The sequence below is a fragment of the Hylobates moloch genome, unplaced genomic scaffold, assembly GCF_009828535.3.
Source record: "Hylobates moloch isolate HMO894 unplaced genomic scaffold, HMol_V3 SCAFFOLD_2, whole genome shotgun sequence".
Taxonomy (NCBI): Eukaryota; Metazoa; Chordata; class Mammalia; order Primates; family Hylobatidae; genus Hylobates; species Hylobates moloch.
Window position 1 is genome coordinate 65,950,379 of NW_026652277.1, and position 19,669 is coordinate 65,970,047.

The 19,669-nt window shown below is 39.1% G+C and overlaps 1 protein-coding gene across 4 annotated transcripts in view; it reads left to right on the plus strand.

Annotated features, from left to right (window-relative positions):
* The window catches only part of KIT (KIT proto-oncogene, receptor tyrosine kinase), an 82,574-nt gene that overhangs the window by 57,057 nt on the left and 5,848 nt on the right, over window positions 1–19,669 (plus strand). Inside the window, exons 8-17 of one of the 4 annotated variants that reach the window (XM_032151289.2) lie at window positions 8,393–8,507; window positions 10,663–10,856; window positions 12,033–12,139; window positions 12,227–12,353; window positions 12,631–12,735; window positions 12,819–12,929; window positions 14,138–14,288; window positions 16,141–16,229; window positions 16,681–16,808; window positions 17,882–18,004. In XM_032151289.2, coding sequence (XP_032007180.1) covers window positions 8,393–8,507; window positions 10,663–10,856; window positions 12,033–12,139; window positions 12,227–12,353; window positions 12,631–12,735; window positions 12,819–12,929; window positions 14,138–14,288; window positions 16,141–16,229; window positions 16,681–16,808; window positions 17,882–18,004 — 1,250 coding nt within the window. Of the gene's footprint in view, window positions 1–8,392; window positions 8,508–10,662; window positions 10,857–12,032; window positions 12,140–12,226; window positions 12,354–12,630; window positions 12,736–12,818; window positions 12,930–14,137; window positions 14,289–16,137; window positions 16,230–16,680; window positions 16,809–17,881; window positions 18,005–19,669 lie in introns of all 4 variants that reach the window. The other 3 variants (XM_032151304.2, XM_032151280.2, XM_032151297.2) reach the window with 3 other exon arrangements.

Here is a 19,669-nt window from a genome sequence, read left to right on the forward strand (position 1 = left end):
AATTATTTATAGGTCATACAGTATGCCAAAATCAGCCAAAGCAATAAATCACCCAGAATAAGGCTTCTTGATGAGAAAGATCCCCTTTGACCATGTATACAAAGTCTGGGCTACCTTTGAGTATTTTTGGTCACAAGTAAATCCAGTTACAGATGGTGCGAGCCAATTCTAGGGAGAAGCTCCTGCAGGTAAAGCACATAGCCAACTAGCTTTTGGCCAGCCAACCAGAAATGATCACAGGTAGACTATCAGTGCACTTGTGTTGCTGTAAAAAAAAAAAAAATGCCGAAGGCTGGGTGATTTATAAAGAAAAGAGGTTTATTTGGCTCACAGTTCTGCAGACTGTAAGAAACATCTGCTTCTGGTGAGGGCTTCAGGAAGCTTCCACTCATGGTGGAAGGGGAAGGGGAACAGGCATCACATAGCAAGAGGGGAGGAGAGACAGAAAGGAGAAGAAGGGTGCCAGGTTGTTTTTAAAAATCAGATCTCGAGGGAGCTAATAGTGTGAGGAGTCACTCATTATAGAGGTACAGCACCAAGCTAATCATGAAAGATCTGTCCCCATGACCCAGACACCTCCCATCAGGCCCCACCTCCAGTATTCAGGATCAGTTTTTAAACGTGAGATTTGAAGGGGACAAATATTCAAACTGTATCATAGACCTGTGAAGCCAGCCATATAGATGACTTCACCTGTTTGCCAGCTTTCTGGGTCACCCACCTGGCTGGAATCTCCAACTACCCTTATCCAGAATAAAATAATAATGGCAGTCTTGCCTGCAAGGACTGCTCAGATTTGGTCCTTAAGGCCACTGTGCTCTTCAGGAAGATCCTCACAAAACAGCAAAGTTACTGGAACTTCAGCTTTTTTGGAAGATGGAAATGTCTTCCCACCACTTAACCTATTAGCTTTTTCTTTCCATTTTTTAAAAAAATGGTGGGACCTTTCAAACACATGTGCGTCCAATCCATGCTTGTGTTAGAGGCCACAAATTTGAAGACTTGCTGTTGATTTTTACTTGAAAGTCTTTGCTTTTCAGTGTTTTCCCCATCAGGTGGATACTATTAGAGTGACTTCCTCTTGTATTAAATAATTGGAAATTTTAAACGTTAAATAAAGTGCTGACTAGAACTCCTTTCTGATTTATTTACTTGCTTTTGAGAGTTTGCTCTAAGGCTGCAACAGTAACTGGAACATAGCTTGGTTTGTGTGAACATTTGTATGCTGCATATGTTTTTAAATTAAAACAATTTTTTCTTATTACAAAAGCATTATGCGAAGGGTAGAACAATTAGAAAATGTAAATAAGCAAAAATAAAAATCAAGTTTTAAGTTTATTTTTACTTTTTATGTTTATTTACTTTTTATAGATTACCATTACTAATATTCTTTATTATATATTCCTCCAGACCACTAATTTTTTTTAAAAATAAAAATGAGGTCATATTGCTTTATAACCTGGATTTTTGGTGCTGCACAACAAAAGCATTGTGAATATCTTTCTATAATATCATTTTGGCATCTCAGTGTATGGATCTTTTATAATTTCTCTAGCCCATGCCTGATGCAATTTTGAGACATCCAGGAGCGAGGCGGGACTCTGAAATGATGTAACTGAATTTTAAAAGAAACCTGTCAGATGATTATTTAAAGTTTATAATTATCTTGTTTAATGAGTGACCTTGCTTAAGTGGCTGGAAGTTAATAAGGTTATCATCTGTTGTTATCTTTCATGCTCTGTGTCTTCAACATATGATATGGCAGATATACTGTGCTGGCTTTCAGGACAGTTCTAAATTAAGGAATAATTTTCAGATCTTCTTAGTGTGGTAGCTAATCTATGTAAAAATCATTGCTTGTCTTTTCACATTAATCTTTTTATAGATAATTTGTGTTCATTTGAGATATCTGACAGTGTTTGAACTCTGTTTTTATTTTCTCTTCCTGAACTTGAAATGAGTTTTTGTTCTCACATTGCTTGGGAATTATGAATGTTGTTTTTGATGTGACACTCTAATATCTCTTTCTCCTTATAAAGAGAACGTCTGTGGAGGCAAGAATTGTTATAGATGTTTAAATTGGAAAAAGAAAAGATATAATGGCAACCTACTTTTAAAGTAGAACTTGATTCTCTTCTGTTCTGAAAAAAATTTAGCAGATGTAGCTCTGAACTAAGCTAAACATCTTTTCCCTCCTCAAAGGTTGGTGTCATTACTGTTCCTCCCTATCTCATAAGAAAGTTGGTCTGGTGGGTGTGTTGCTAATGTAGGGGCCTTGATGTAAACACTGAACCTGTAAGAGAACCAGGTAAACTGTCTGGATCCATAGCCCTTGATTGCCCCCGTTTGTGTGGTTTGGCCATTTTTTTTTATATTGATGGTGGAAAAGCAGGAGAAACAGGTTTAGGTATGTAGCCATGTAAACTTCTGCTGGAATTGACTAAACTTGGATACATAGACTTTGCTAAAAGCAGTGAGTGGTCCCTTTTATATTGTGGAACTTCCACTCTGTGGAGATTTTCTTTTCAGCTGAGCCATTTGTTTTTACATCAAATTAGCTTCCTTCATTTACAGGTGTATGCAAGGTCACCTGTAATGTAGTGAAATTTAAATTAATCTGAGAATAGGGACATAATGCTTCCATGGGCATTCTGTCAATACCCTTCTCCTCCACTTCTGAATTATGTGGCAAAATGAATTAGCTACTTTTCCAGAGTAGGAAAAAAGAGGATTTTGTCCCATGCCTGCACTCCTTGGCAGCAAGCAGAGTGGCATTGCGGTGTGTGTACAGGTCTTCCTCCCCACGGCTGGGTGATACAGCAACGGTGCTTCTGTAAGTTGAGCAGTGATTCTGGCTGAAGAAGTCTCTCTCTAAGTAGTTTCATCATTTTTCAACATAATCTCGTGACTGGGATATCTTTTTGATCGCTGTTCAGAACAGGAATTGGTAGAACTATAGCCTGCTGGCCAGAATTGGCCTGTAGCCTATTTTTGTTTTGTTTTTTGCTTTTGAGACAGAGTCTTGCTCTGTCACCTAAGCTGTAGTGCAGTGACACAATCTTGGCTCACTGCAACCTCCACTTCCCAGGTTCAAGCAGTTCTCCTGCCTCAGCCTCCCGAGTAGCTGGTATTACAGGCACCTGCCACCATGCCTGGCTTATTTTTGTATTTTTAGTAGAGGTGGGGTTTCACCATGTTGGCCAGGTTGGTCTTGAACTCCTGACCTCAAGTGATCTCCTGCCTTGGCCTCCCAAAGTGCTGGGATTACAAGCATGAGCCGCTGCACTCAGCCTATAACCTGTTTTTGAATGGCTCACAAACTAAGAACGTTATTGGATTTATTTCTGATTAGTTTTAAAAAATCAGGAGATTTCATGAGACATGAGAATACAACTCAAATGTTAGTGTCCACAACGAAAGTTGTATTGAAAACAGCCATGTCTATTTGATTATATAATGTCTATGGGCACATTTGTACTACAGCTGCAGAGTTGAGTTGCGGGAAAGACCTTATGGCCCACAAATCTAAAATATTTACCTGAAATATTTATCTCGCCCTTTATAGTAAAAATTTGCTGAGCCCTAGTTGAGAATATCACTTCATTAAGAGAATGATTGTTTTTCTTTTTAAAGTGACAGTCACTGTTAAAATAAATAGGTACAGGAGACTGTAGTTGAAGTTTTGTTTGTTAAATTAACTTCTGTTAGTGTCCATATGCCAATTTCTGGATATCTTTAAGAATGTATAAGACACAGTGTATGTCCAAAATGTCTATTCTGGGAATTTTTTAAAAAGTATAATATTCCTTTTATAAGTAAAGGTTGAGTTATTTTTCTACTCCAATTTTAGCTGACTTAAATTTCTTTATTATAATGGTATTATGGCACAAGTGTAGGTTTTACACAGACCAAAACTGGGATAGTGAAAAATTCCGGAAAAGCATTGCTTTATTGCCTTTAACACCAGCAAACCTCGAATTTTAAAAACAGAAATTCATTCTTATGATCCCTCTTCATTTAGTCTTTTATTATTTGGAGACTTAAGTGTTTGTGTTTTTTGTCCTGCTGATTATAAAATGTGGGCAAATGTGCATTTATAGCGGAAGTTGGTTAAAGTGGCTGGGGTGAGAGAACTCTACTCAAAAAATGCCTCCCCACATTTAGATGAAGAAAGCAAGACCCCTTCTACCACTGGCTTGTGTATTGCCTTTCAGCCACCAGCCCTCAGCTTTGTTATCTGTACTGTGTTCTTAAAATTCATTTTGTTCTTGCTTTCCACATGGACTGGATGGTGATGAAAAGGAATGTTTTCCAAGATCACAAATCTGTGGGGTAAATCACTGGATGTGTAGGATTTTTAATTGCATGAGCAATAAATTCTCAGCAGAGTTACAAGCATCTGAAATCTGCCTACAAGCTGATCGGTGGTGTTGGAGATATCAGAATGACTCAGGTCCACGATGTTTTTAAAGGCAAAAAGGCTATTTTTTTTTATCTCCACAGGAAATGCATAACTTATACACCTCTTAGGCTTATCTAAACCTCCAACTTGGGAGGAATTAGAGAATGTGTCATTTGCTATACTGCTTATTGCAGAATATCTAAGAAGCCACAGCTCAGATTTAACCTGGAGAACTGCAGAGTTATGTATCTTTAAAAGCAAGATGTATATTTAATGCCAAACATGGTGCATTGAGGCACTTACAAAATGCAGATGAGCCCAGATTTTCATTTTTAGGAATTAGATTTCTACCTGGCTCATTCTTTATGCATTAAACATTTTCATAATGCAACTTGCCATGTACAGCTCATGCTGTACTAGTGTGTCTCATCCTTTTCAGAAGGAGGTCTCTTAGCACCAATGTTAGGGAAAGGGCTGGACCTAGGTGAGGCAAGAAAGGCACCTAGAGTGTGAAATGTAAGGAGGTGCTCTCACAGAGACCCACTCATAGGCCCTTTAGGGTTAGTGCCTTCTTATTTTTATGCCCTGCGTGCTTCTCTTGCCTCATTCTAGTCCTGGCTTTGATAAGGGTTCCTTAAAGGCCCTTTAAAAAAGTACATTGCTGGGTCATAACCTCAGCTTACCAGGTCTCTGGAGGTGCGGCCCAGGAATGTGCATTTATTCTCTTCCCTTAGAGAGTCTAAGGCATATTGAAGACTTAGGACCCTGTCAGCTTGGTTGGCCAACCTAAGGCCAGCAGGACAAAAGCTGCTCAATTAGCCTCAGGTTATGACCCACCTGGGATAGGAACTTAACAAAACTGCTTAATTAACCGGCACATGGGAACAAGTAGGCCAGCCAGACCACACCGTTGCCAGCCATGGCTGTTGTATAACTGCTACCAGGTGTCACGCTAGAAGGCTTGGATGTTAGAGCACACTTGCAACCAAAGCTAAATGGAATTGATTATATAATTTTGAGCTGTTCCAATTTTTTAATTAAACAATGTTTTGTAGGTTCACTTTCAGCTACCCATTCATTGCAAAATTAATTAGAAATAAAATAGAATAGAAACTTTCATAGCCGTACTACCCAGAGATAACCATTGTTAACATCATCTTAAACTGTTCTTTCAGCCTTTCCTCTGCCTGTTGAGTTAATGTTTAATTCCACTAAGAATTTACCATGTAGTGTTATGAGCATTAGGAAGTATGAGTGTTAGGAATATGAGGGAATACAGGTTATGAGTACGTCTGTGTTGTGAGCTTAGCTCCTATTTGAGTCCTATTCAGTTATCTCTACCATCTTTGTGTAGACTGGTCCCACTCATCATTCATCTCAGTGGTATAAAAAATTCATGTGGTCAGGCACTTGGATTTCTTACCTCATGGCCCTCTATTGCAAAAATAATAGAAATAGTGCCATATTTACAAAAGTCACCATTAGACTGTTCTCACAGGTCTCTTCTTGTGACTCTATAATTGAATGCCTTTGGAATCTTAGAGACTTGTTCGTTTGGGTGGGATCTTCATCATTCAACAGCTCTTACTGTGTGCCTGCTGTGGGTCACACTGAGCCAGGAGTTACAAGTATACTCAATCAGTAAGATGTCGTTTCTGCCCTCGAGAACATCGAGTCTGATGGAGGAGGCAGACCAAGATCTTGCATACTAGCGTCAGGTGTTCTGAAATGCTTTGGGAATAAGGAAAGGAGAGAGACCAACTTGGCATCAGAGAGTTTAGGCTTGCTTAGAAAAGGAGTTGACATTTAACTGAGTCCAGAGAGACCCACAGTATGGCACCTAGAGTCCCCAGCAAATAGCATTCTCCTAAGGGTCTGCTGATTTTTTGTGTTGTGTCCTACTTTTCAGCCTGATCACACAGTTGCCCATGATAATTAAATGAAACTTGCCAGATGGATGCTTTCGCAAGACGATGGCTTGTCTTCTTGCTCTATTTGTGAAATCTGGCATTGGATCCAAACTCTCAAGGATGCCCCTACCTTGAGATTGTTTTGGAGAGTTTCTCTTTTGTGTATGTTAGCCAAATGGCCTGCTCATCAGCAGGGCCAGGTTGAGTGACAGGTGGGTGTGTCATGCATGTGGATACTCTGATCTCCGCCAACTAGTTTGCCTCCAGGGAGGTGAGGTGCTGAGAGGTTGTTCTATAAAGATGTCATTTATCAGTGTTACCTTCCTTTGGGGAAATAAACTTCCTAAGTTTCTGATCTGTCAGTCTTTCCTTCTCACTGCGTATATTTTCCCTATCAGTTGCAACATAATTGATGTTGAATTCCCTGCTCATTGGGTTAAAATATATAGCTTATCAGACTATTTTAAAGAAGGAATTTTTAGATTATTGAGGAGAATATTTAGAGTGGCAAATACAGTTCGCTTCATTTGTAGTGAAATTGGTTATCCAAGAAAGGTAGATATTCTGATTATAAAATAGTAACTCAGTAATAATAGTAATAATAAATTTTATTGAGATGGAGTCCCACTCTGTCACCCAGGCTGGAGTGCAGTGGTGCTTACTGCAACCTCTGCCTCCCGGGTTCAAGCCATCCTCCTGTCTCAGCCTACCGAGTAGCTGGGACTACAGGCACATGCCACCATGCCCGGCTAATTTTTGTGTTTTTAGTAGAGACGCGGTTTCACCATGTTGCCCAGGCTCGTCTCGAATTCCTGACCTCAGGTGATCCACTGCCTCAGCCTCCCAAAGTGCTGGGATTACAGGCTTGAGCCACCGTGCCCAGCAATAATAATAATAAATAATTGTTTCGTTTCTATAAGTCATTCTTAGCTCTCTGTATGCACCATCTCATTTAATTGTCTTAATATCTCTATGAGATGGGCACAGTTATTATTCCCACTTTACACATGAGGAAACGAAAATTTAGAGAGATGTAGAAACTTACTCAAGTTCAAAGAACTGAGAAATGTAAGAGCTGGTATTCGGATGTGTCCCCTATGCATGGGGCTCCCGTAATTCTGCGCTTAGACTTGGCACAGTCAATGCTATTCTTACAAGTACAGGGTGAGCATATCAGCATCCCTGCCATCCTGATGCTTCTGTTGAGCTTATTTATTCTCAGAGGGTTAGAATCCTTCAGATGTGTTGCCATCAGAACCACCGAGTACAAGTGCATCTTCCTTTCACTTTGTGAATAACTTCAAAAATTAGAAATTCTTGAGTGTCAGCTGGTTATTGTAGTTACACAGAAATACCGAATTAGAGCATTTCTGCTGTTTCAGTGAATATATTCAGATTTATATATATATTTATATATTCATGTTCATATATACGTAAATGTATAAATCTTGGGCTGGTTTTCTCTTCTAGTTTTCTGTTCATATTTTGCATTTGAAACAAAGATTTGAAGTAAAGCCCGTATTGTATTTTGCTGTCTATGTTCTAGCTTCCCTGTAAATAGAGTGATTCAGCTTTTAATCAGCACCACCTTTCCACCCCCAAAAAGGAGAAAATTCGTGTAAGAGCAAAAGAGTCGGGCTTATCTTTTCCTCTAACAACTCCTAATTTCATCCTTTCCAGTTCCCACAATAACTTGAAATTCCTAGGGCAGGTACAGTTGCTTGAAATCCCATTGGCAGGAATCCTTTAAAGTGGATTTTTACCTATAGAACACTTTGGAGTCCTAGAGTCTTGATTAGAAGCAGTCTTCAGATCCCCACTCCAGTTGGCCCTGCGACCTCTTCCTCAGCCATCCCCTCTGGGGCTGGGCCACTGTCGCTGGGAAAGCCTTTCTGGGTTTGGACCCTGACAGCCGCCTCCTTGTACCTTCCACTCCCTGGTTCAGATTCTGCCCTTTGAACATGCTCCCTCAGGCTCCTCAGCAGCCTCAGGAAGGTTGCAGGGAGTAGAGAGGGAGTGAAGTGAATGTTGCTGAGGTTTTTCAGCACTCTGACATATGGCCACTTCTGTTTTCCTGCAGCAAAACCAGAAATCCTGACTTACGACAGGCTCGTGAATGGCATGCTCCAATGTGTGGCAGCAGGATTCCCAGAGCCCACAATAGATTGGTATTTTTGCCCAGGAACCGAGCAGAGGTGAGATGATTATTTTTGGCACTGCTTATAATGCAGAGGGGAAGGACTGCAATTCACTTGAATTTCAAATACGTTTTCTGATTTTTTAAAAAAAGCTTTGTTTTGATTATTGTTTTTTTTTTCTAGCCATGTGGCTTTTTAGAAGGGATAATTGCTATATTTCTTGGTAGACATTAATTTTGTTTGCTGAAAAATGATTACTGAATGACTTCCCTATTTTGGTGGTTATCTTTCTGGATTTCTCATGCAATTTCTAGCCTGCAGGTAGATAAAGCAATTTTGCAGGACAGAGTAATTAGATTTCCATTCTATACACAGGAGGTAATGTGTGTGGGAAATGTGACTGTAGTTATCATGAAAAAATTACCTCAGTAGTTAATTGCCAAGTTACCAAAAAGTAATGATCGCACAATTACAACATACATATGGTGTTTGCAAGCGACTGCTTTTAAAAAGGGTTTCTTCTTGATTAGGTGCCCAGCCCCTGAGCAGAGAACATCTGGCACTGTGCTGCTTGCCCCTCACCACCCACACTTAAGCCTTAAGTTGCCCTTTTGCATTACCTGAAGACGAAAGTGGGGTCACCACAGCTGTTTTTATCCATCAATTGCTATTTTATGCTCAGGCTTTAAAAGCCCAGGTTAACATCACAATTGAATAGTTAGTATGATTGCAGAAATTTTATTTTTCATGGAATAAGCCTCTTTATCACAACAAGTTGGAAGGGGTTACATCGGATTGCTGTTTTCAGCTGGGTTTTAGGAGAGTGTTTTCTTTTGGGGAATACTAAGTAGGGTTCAAGGCCCCTGGGAGGAATGGCCACAGCAGAAGCGAGCCCCATGGTTACGGGCATTCATTCAGTAGATACACAGAGAGTGGCAAGTGTGTACCAGACACTATTCTAATAGACAGAACACACCCAAGTCTTTTTGCCTTTATGAGTTTATGTTCTAGTGCAGGAGTGTTCAATCTTTTGGCTTCCCTGGGCCTCATCGGAAGAAGACGACTGTCTTAGGCCACACATAAAATACAGTAACACTAACAATAGCTGATGAGCTAAAAAAAAAAAAAAATTGCAAAAAAATCTCATAATGTTTTAAGCTTTATGAATTTGTGTTGGGTCGCATTCAAAGCCGTCCTGGGCCACATGTGGGCTGCAGGTTGGACAAGCTTGTTCTAGTGGGTAGAAACACATAATAGATGGAATAAACAATGAATGTATGTAGGTGTTAAGAAGGGAAACAGGGAATAGCTAGGTGTTTAGAATAGGGAAGTTGGGGTCTGGCTCACGAAAAGGATCCCTTGCAGTGGTGGTCTCAGCCACCTGCAGTACAACTAGGCCTTCCTGCTTAGAACTCAAACTTTGGTCCTCACTTTGACTATTTTCCGGTCTACATCCTTGATTTTTTGTTGTTGTTGAGACAGAGTCTCACTCTGTTGCCCAGGCTGGAGTGCAATGGAGTGATCTTGGCTCACTGCAACCTCTGCCTCCCAGGTTCAAGTGATTCTCCTGCCTCAGCCTGCCAAGTAGCTGGGATTACAGGCGCCCGCCACCATGCCCAGCTAATTTTTGTATTTTTAGTAGAGACGAGGTTTCACCATGTTGGCCAGTCTGGTCTCGAACTCCTGACCTCAGGTGATCTGCCCACCTCGGCCTCCTAAAGTGCTGAGATTTCAGGTGTGAGCTACTGTGCCTGGCCCCTTGAAGATTTTTTATGCTTTCCTCCTCTATGCTATTTCTTTTCAACCATTCATGTACCCTTTTGAAGCTTGTTTATTTTAGGGATCTGCTGTGTACCAGCATATATGCCTGCCATTTTATTGAATTCCTTTCCAATCCTTTCAGTAACCCTCTGTAATGGGTATTACTATCCCCGTTTTACAGTCGTAGAAACTCAGCCTTGGTGGGGGTTAAAGTAACTCATCAGGATTCAAAACCACATCTGACTCCAAAGCCTCCTCTGCCCTTTCTTCTCTTCCCCAGTGCTTTTTTCACCCACTAGGTCATCAGAGTGCTTATTCTTAGACACTTGTAGAAGGACATTTTCTGTTGATTATGAACCTCTAACTTTGTTTTAAAAGTATGCCACATCCCAAGTGTTTGACGTATATATTTTCCTAGAGTAAGCCGGGGCTTTCGTTTTCTTCCCTTTAGATGCTCTGCTTCTGTACTGCCAGTGGATGTGCAGACACTAAACTCGTCTGGGCCACCTTTTGGAAAGCTAGTGGTTCAGAGTTCCATAGATTCTAGTGCATTCAAGCACAATGGCACGGTTGAATGTAAGGCTTACAACGATGTGGGCAAGACTTCTGCCTATTTTAACTTTGCATTTAAAGGTAACAACAAAGGTATATTTCTTTTTAATCCAATTTAAGGGGATGTTTAGGCTCTGTCTACCATGTCAGTCATGATTTTAAGTTCATTCCAACGTTGAGCATGTCATTTCTGGTAATATGTGCATCACACCATACTGTCATCAAACTCACTAAGTTTCATTTTGTACTAGCTTGTTAAGTATATGCCTTTACCAGAGCATTTTTAACCATGCCACTTTATATATTTTATATGTATGTGTGTCTCTATTATATAATTAGTTGTATATTTACAGTTGTCTCTATTAAAAAGGGGTAGAGAAAGCAAATGGGGGGAATATATTTACCTTACACCCAAACAGAATGAGAACAATCTAAAATTTAAATTCAATTAAAAATTTCAGTTATTTTAAATGAATTATTTTAACACTTTGCCAGACACTGTATCCAAAAGTTAACACTGCCTTTATGAAGTCATGTTAGCAAGTTATTTCTTTAAAATATTTAAAATTTGATTCGTGTGTGACTAACTCTCTTAACAAGTTAAAAGATCTTTTGGGCAAATTGGTGAATTGGTACAAAGTGGGAAGACAAAGAAACGGGGCACTTACTTTTTAGGCCTTCTTGGGGTTTTGTTTGTTTGTTGTTTTTGTTTTTTGAGTCGGCAAAGACTAGTGCCAAAAAGTGGCGTATTTTCTCAGGTTTTCAGTAGTGAGGGGAAGAATCTTCCATTGTTATACATCATCGATTTTTCAGACAGGGCAACGAAAAGAATATCTTAAAAATGTTTTTTGGTTGTGAAAGACGTTCATGCTCAGTGTAGAAAATTTGGAAAATACAGGAAAGCGTAAAGAAGAAAATATAAACCGTCCATAAAGGAAGCTTCTTCTTTTAAAGTTGTACAAGGCAGGAATTTGATTGAAGTACAAAGTGCATTCAGATGTTGCTTTTCATTGAAAAACAGCATAAATTATTCCTTTTCTGCAGAAATCTCAACTTCTATTCTGCAGTATTGTGGTTTCAAGTTATATTTTAAAGATTCATTTGAATAACAAGAGTACAGTGTAACCAAGGTGAAGCTCTGAGACTCACATAGCTTTGCATCCTGCCATGGGCTGTGAGTTGGGAGGTGGGTCAGTTTGGGACTGAGTGGCTGTGGTAGAGATCCCATCCTGCCAAAGTTTGTGATTCCACGTTTCTCTTTCATTGTAGAGCAAATCCATCCCCACACCCTGTTCACTCCGTTGCTGATTGGTTTCGTAATCGTAGCTGGCATGATGTGCATTATTGTGATGATTCTGACCTACAAATATTTACAGGTAACCATTTATTCTCTCTCCAGAGTGCTCTAATGACTGAGACAATAATTATTAAAAGGTGATCTATTTTTCCCTTTCTCCCCACAGAAACCCATGTATGAAGTACAGTGGAAGGTTGTTGAGGAGATAAATGGAAACAATTATGTTTACATAGACCCAACACAACTTCCTTATGATCACAAATGGGAGTTTCCCAGAAACAGGCTGAGTTTTGGTCAGTATGAAACAGGGGCTTTCCATGTCACCTTTTTGGGTACACATAACAATGACTTTAAGGAACTCCAGTGGCTTCTTTTGTTTTGTTCCACCTGAAACAATGAGTTTTCTGTGAAATTGCACCCCTTTTGACAGGTTTGGCATAGAGAACACTGTAGGAAAATGTCTCTAGACAAAATTGTTTTTAATTCCTTTATTGATTTTGAAACTACATAAATGGTCCTTCAATTCCACCACCAGCACCATCACCACGTACCTTGTTTTCCTTCCTACAGGGAAAACCCTGGGTGCTGGCGCTTTCGGGAAGGTTGTTGAGGCAACTGCTTATGGCTTAATTAAGTCGGATGCAGCCATGACTGTCGCTGTAAAGATGCTCAAACGTAAGTTCCTTTATGGTACTGCATGCACTTGACATCAGTTTGCCAATTGTGCTTTTTGCTAAAATGCATGTTTCCAATTTTAGCAAGTGCCCATTTAACAGAACGGGAAGCCCTCATGTCTGAACTCAAAGTCCTGAGTTACCTTGGTAATCATATGAATATTGTGAATCTTCTTGGAGCCTGCACCATCGGAGGTAAAGCCATGTCCAAACTGCCTTTTATTGTCTGTCAAGTTATCAAAACATGACATTTTAATATGATTTTGACAATGCTAGATTATAAACTGCTTGCAAGATTTTTTTACCCAGACTATTCTCTCTTGCTAGATTTTGTTTTCCTTATTGTTCTGAAGAATGCAGATTTTAATTTTATCATTATGGGGTAGAACAGCCCAGACATACACTAGTTATTGTCGTGTTTGTAACATCAACAACATCAGCCTCTTGAATATCTCATCCCGACCAGAAGGCTTCTCTTATCTTGTAAGCTTTATACATTTTTGATCATGTTTAGCCACTGAAAGGGTTAATATTAATTTGCATACTACAATTTAAAATAGGCCCCTAAGCCTACCGGTTCTCACATATACACCAAATGAGGCAAACATTTCACTTCTCTAAAAATAAGTTCCCAATTTGAAGCCTTAGTTGAGGTTCCCATCAAGGATGTCTGTGATGTTTGCAGAAAGTATTTCAGTTGAAAGAAACAAAGATGTGTAAAATGAGCTGTTTCTGGAGATCCATGGTAAAGTTGACAGCCTCATATAATGTCTTCAGATAACCCCCATAAATGTCGCTTCACCACATCATGAATTGTTCACGAGAAAATTTCTTACCCAAGTTAATTAGTTGCCTGTTACTTCTAAACTGCAGTTTAAACATTCATAACACCAAAAAATTTTTCAACTAGTAGCGCTCAGAACACAGGTCATTTTAGGTTTTCACTCACTTTCCAGTCTTGTCCCAGCTGGCTGCTCCTTGTGGCTGATTTTCCCACTATGCCGCAGTTTGTGCCTTCATTATTTCCATAATAACGTCACAGAGAGTGTGTGAAGCCCTGCTGTAAACAGAAGTGAATCAAAGGATTCACATAGGAAGCTTGATAATAGTAGAACCTTTGAAAGCAGTAACTTCTGTCTGTAAAACCAGCAGTCATGCTTGGCCCCAAATACTAATGTCACTTAGAAATTCAGGTTAAAAGAGGCTTGCTTGTTTTATGTTACTCCACATAATGCTGCTTTTTTGATAAGCAGTGTTAATATATAGGATTGTATTGGGACTAAGTAGGCTTATCCACTGAAGCTGAATGTTAATGGCCATGACCACCCTTGGGTATTTTTATGGGAGGCAGAATTAATCTATATATCTCACCCTCTTTCTAACCTTTTCTTATGTGCTTTTAGGGCCCACCCTGGTCATTACAGAATATTGTTGCTATGGTGATCTTTTGAATTTTTTGAGAAGAAAACGTGATTCATTTATTTGTTCAAAGCAGGAAGATCATGCAGAAGCTGCACTTTATAAGAATCTTCTGCATTCAAAGGAGTCTTCCTGGTAAGACTGATTTACATAAATAGTTAGCTGTTGACAGGCAGTTCATGGGGTCATAAGGGTTTGCAATCAAGGCTGATTCTTTAAAAAATGAACTGAGGTACTCTGAGGTATGAAATCAAAATTATTAAATCATTTAAATGTGATTAACAGTTTAGAAAGTTCAAATTGTGTTTTTAAAGATTCAAACTTAAACCTAGATTTTTGCTGATTTTTAAGAAATGCGTTTTTAATTTTCTTCTACACTTTAGTTCCATGCAACTGAATGAATTCTATATCTGTTTCTCTTACGGTTCTGTCCTGCATGTATTTCCATTTATACCGTTGAGCTTGGTACTATATGCATGTTTCCAGTGAGATACTGTTTATAGGGAAAATGCTAAAGTCTCTCAAGTTGCCACAGTAAAGTCCCTTTAAAACCTTTAGCAGAATGACAAAGAGCTCTGAACGTATCTCTACACGTAGGCTTTTTGCCATCGACCTCTGTATTATTCCTATATACCTTGCCTCTTGCCCTTTTTATTTCATCATGCTATTAGAAGACATAGCTACTCCAGCACATTTTTTAAAATTCTGGACATTATTCTCATCTCTTTCATCATTGATGCCATTCTGAATTTGAATCATGTATAAAGAGCTTCGAGTTTGATTTACAACCAGAAAAGAATTCTTCTCATACCTTGCCTATTCTTTCTTTGGAAATGCTGTTAAGAGCCACCATTTGAGAAGACTTCCTAGATGTACCCAGTCCAACAGAAGTCATGGTTATTTTGCCCAATCCCCTACACTGTATATTGCTGCAGTTGTGTGGTAGATTTCTCCTATCCTTTTCATGCACTTTACATCCACTGCATCTTGCAATGGCAAGACATGGCTTCCTGAACTCTTAACACCAGGCCCTCAGGGAGACCTCAGTAAATATTATTGATAGGCAATTACCTCTTAAAGCCCTTTTCTGTACCTCTGACTAAAGTTTAAAACCCCAGGTGAAACTTTTTATTTTTTTTAATCCTATAAACTTGAGTAGTTTAAAGTGGTAGTAGAAACTGTACAAAACCACTTTTTGTTAAGTTTCTCCTGGGCATGTGCTCATTATATGAAGAAATGAGCCATTTTGCTGCTTTCCGAAACCTTGGCCCTATATATATCCTTTAACTTTCTGATATAATGGCCTAAATTGTTCAATCCTGTGTGATGTTCTTTGTGCTTTGGGATCCCATATGGGATTGGAACCACCAGCACGCTCTGAAGGAGATTGTTGTCATGGTGTTTCTATGCTAATCAGAAGCAGGAAGTACTAGAAATCTTGAAGAGTCTCCAGCCAAATGTTGCAGATTGAAGAGGTCCAGATGGTTCAGAAAATCATCCAAATTATTGGTGTTTATCTGAACCAACTTGATTTTTTTTTTAAACCTTCTTCCATCAGTCACTATATGTTAACGATCTCTGCCTCCCGCATAACCCGTCTTGGAAGCTCTTCTTTGTCTTTCTTTCATCTTGTCTCCTGGGGCTCATTTAGAGAGTTTGAGGTAATACGGGATACCATATTTGGCTCTCTGTCTCCCATTAAATTCGTTGTGTCAAGAGGTGGGAAATTTCTAACCTGAGTCCTCTGTATGATTAAACACAAAAAGGACACCTAGTTTCTGGGCGTGGACCCCAATATCGAATATTAAAAACTCATATCTTACAGAACAAGATTTTCAAACTCTTTATTCAAACTTTACATGACTTTCCTCAAATTGGTCCAGTCTATTATGTAGCAAAGGGGATGAGGAGGTAGAGCCTGACCCGTGAGTGCCCTTCTACACGTCCCACTTGATTCAGTCATGACTTGTTGCATCTCTCCCAGCAGCGATAGTACTAACGAGTACATGGACATGAAACCTGGAGTTTCTTATGTTGTCCCAACCAAGGCTGACAAAAGGAGATCTGCGAGAATAGGTGAGTACCTACCTATCAAGCAACAAGAGTAACTTGACGGAGAGTATATATATCATGCTAATGTGGAATATACCATCATTCCCAGTAGCAATGATGCAGCCCAGTTCTGCTTTACGGTAGCAATGCCAACGGTCAATGGCAGTTAGGGTTGCAAGTGGGTGTTTGGGGTCAGAGCATATGTTTTTGTGCCTGAGCATCTTACTATAGATAGTGGGATCTTTGCATTCATTCGCCATCCCTCTTCTCTACGGATTTTGTAACCCAGCCTAGGATTGTTAAATATTAACTTTGTGATTCAGCAGCTACCTTTCTTGGACATCAGGGAAGTGATCTGCCTGCAAGTTCACATTACTTCATTCATTACCAGGCTTTTGTACGTCATTGCCACTGCCTTTTCCTTTCCTAACCTTTATGGTTTTAATTGCTAAGAAAAATCCTCTCTTCCTCACAGGCTCATACATAGAAAGAGATGTGACTCCCGCCATCATGGAGGATGACGAGTTGGCCCTAGACTTAGAGGACTTGCTGAGCTTTTCTTACCAGGTGGCAAAGGGCATGGCTTTCCTCGCCTCCAAGAATGTAAGTGGGAGTGATTCTCAAAAGAGTTTTGTGTTTTGTTTTTTTGATTTTTTTTTTTTTTTTTTTTTTTTTTTGAGAACAGAGCATTTTAGAGCCATAGTTAGAATGCAGAGTGTCATTTTGAAGTGTGGTAACCAAAAGCAGAGGAAATTTAGTTTCTTCATCTTCCAACTGCTGTCTCTTTGGAATTCCTGTTCTAATTTATAAGCTGTAAAGTACAAGCCTGTCTAAATGAGTTTTTCTATGAATATTCTTTTATATGCAGTGAAATTCTTTTAAAACTTTTGGCTTTTAGGATATAGGATATGTTCCTAGAGAACAGAATCATTTTATCAGTAAAAGCAGAGGGTACCTCATAGTTACAAGGCTTGGGGTGAAGCATAGACTTGAGTTTTATTGAAGTTAGATCCAAATATTATATGTGTGGCTTATGAAGTGTCAGGAAATAAGGGGTCAGAGAGAGTAATAAACACTTGAGAGAAGGATAGGAATGGAAAGAATGATGGAACCAAAACCAGGAGCATGGTCTGTGGAAGGGTGAGAGGAATTCCTTAGGAAGTAAGATTAACCAAACAGAATGAGTTACCAGTCTTACCCTTAAATGTCATTGGTGACATTTCCCAACAATTACCAAACTAAGAAAGGATATAGGATGGCTGAAATAAAGACCTTCTTCCGTGTGTCCTTGGGAGATGTCAAATTGAAGTTGCAAAGACATGTTGGGAACTCTGTGAAAGGACATTTGAAGAGATGCATGCAAAATGAATTTTCAGTTTAAACAATATGATATGACTATTTCTTATGTATTTCCCTATGAATGAAAGCAGTCCTGAGAAGAAAACAGCATTTATTAGAATTGCTTTTGAAAGAGATTATAGTAATTAGACTCTTGATTATGTGAACATCATTCAAGGGGTACTTTTGATTTTTATTTTTGGTGTACTGAATACTTTAAAACAAAAGTATCAGATTTTTTATAATATAAGCAACACTCTAATATTAAAAAGTTAGTTTTCACTCTTTACAAGTTAAAATGAATTTAAATGGTTTTCTTTTCTCCTCCAACCTAATAGTGTATTCACAGAGACTTGGCAGCCAGAAATATCCTCCTTACTCATGGTCGGATCACAAAGATTTGTGATTTTGGTCTCGCCAGAGACATCAAGAATGATTCTAATTATGTGGTTAAAGGAAACGTGAGTACCCATTCTCTGCTTGACAGTCCTGCAAAGGATTTTTAGTTTCAACTTTCGATAAAAATTGTTTCCTGTGATTTTCATAACGTCAATCCTGTCTAGGGATATCACACATTTTAGCAGTCAAATTAAGTGTACTTCAGCAAAATTTGCATGGTATACTGAACATTACTACAACTAACATTCAATCTAGTAGAAGTCCTAATTCTAATTGTGTAATTATGGGGCATGTGAAGGAAACAGAAATAGCCTTAATTTTCATTATAGCCTGAGAATAGCAATGAACTTGATTTTGTTCAAGTGTAACAAATGTAGGTCATTGAAGGTCACAGCAGGAGAAATTTTGGGGGGATGGACATGCTGTGTGAAAAATATTAAAATCTAAGATCATGTTCAGAGTTAGCCATATAGAATGTTGGATCCTAGAATACACAGAGAGCTATTAAATAGGTTCATAAGTAATAATGGGTTTGTAGAACATAGCAAATGTTTTTCAAAGTGCTGTATTTCCTTGCCAATTTTTATTGAATCCTCAGAACAAACCCTTGTCCCATAATTGCAGCACCTTCCTATTTTAAAAGTTGGAGAAACTAAGGCATAGCATATTTTAGTGCTTTTTATCTGAGGTGACACAGGGTAGTAGAGGCTGAAATCAGAGCCTGTGATTTCCAGAGTAGCATCCCATCGCCATGGAAAACCGTATTGCCCTTTATATTCTTCTCTGCCTATCTTCCTCGGCCCATTTCTGCAGTACAGGTTTATTCCTGGAGATGGATTTTTGTGCCCCTTATGATAATGTAATGTTTTCCCCCCATCACTATGGCGTCTCTGTTGGTAGCCTGTACTCGATTTGGTTTTGTAAGAGTGTTGCTGTGTTTATCTCCTGGCCAAAGCATGAATTTCTGAAGAGGCTGCCCTGAAGCTAGATATTATCATCAGGAGTGATAATAAAAACAACTTGTCTTCATCCTGGTGCAATTTTGGAAGGAAGAATGATAAGTTTTTAATTATCCAGTCCTCTGAATATTGACCAAAGGGAGGAGGAAGAAGGTGGCAGCCTCCAGGCCCAGTCTTGATGAATTCTGCAATCTGTCTCCATTATTTCATGGCTGTGTAATTTTGTCAAGAGTTGTCCGATACCTCTGAATCTTTGTTTTTCTTCCCTTGGGAATAATAGTGATTCCTGACTCAGAAAGTTATGAGTTAATATATGTAAAGTGCTTACAACAGTGCCAGGCATATTGTTACTATTCTTCATAGATGTCTTATTTACGATCTAAATAATCGTGACGATGGTTACGTGCTGTCTTGTTATTGGTTAGTGACCTTAGTTTGAATTGACAGAGGGGTTGGCTCTATCAGGCTTCCAGATTGTAGACTCCAGTTCAAGTCAGTTGAACTAACCAATCACAGATGTCGCTTTCACCAGGCTAGTGGGTAGGGAGAATTTCTGGAACAAGATAAGAACAAGGAAACTCACATATGTTACTGCCCCGCATTTTTGTCATCATCGTTTGAGATCTCCTTGTTGTGTCAGGTTCTCTGAAGTTCTTTCCTTTCACATGAGTTCTTCATTGTTTTTCATGTCATGGCCCCTTTTAGAGTCTGGTAAAGCCTATGGAACCCTTATCGGAACACTGTTTTCAACGCCTATGATGAAATACA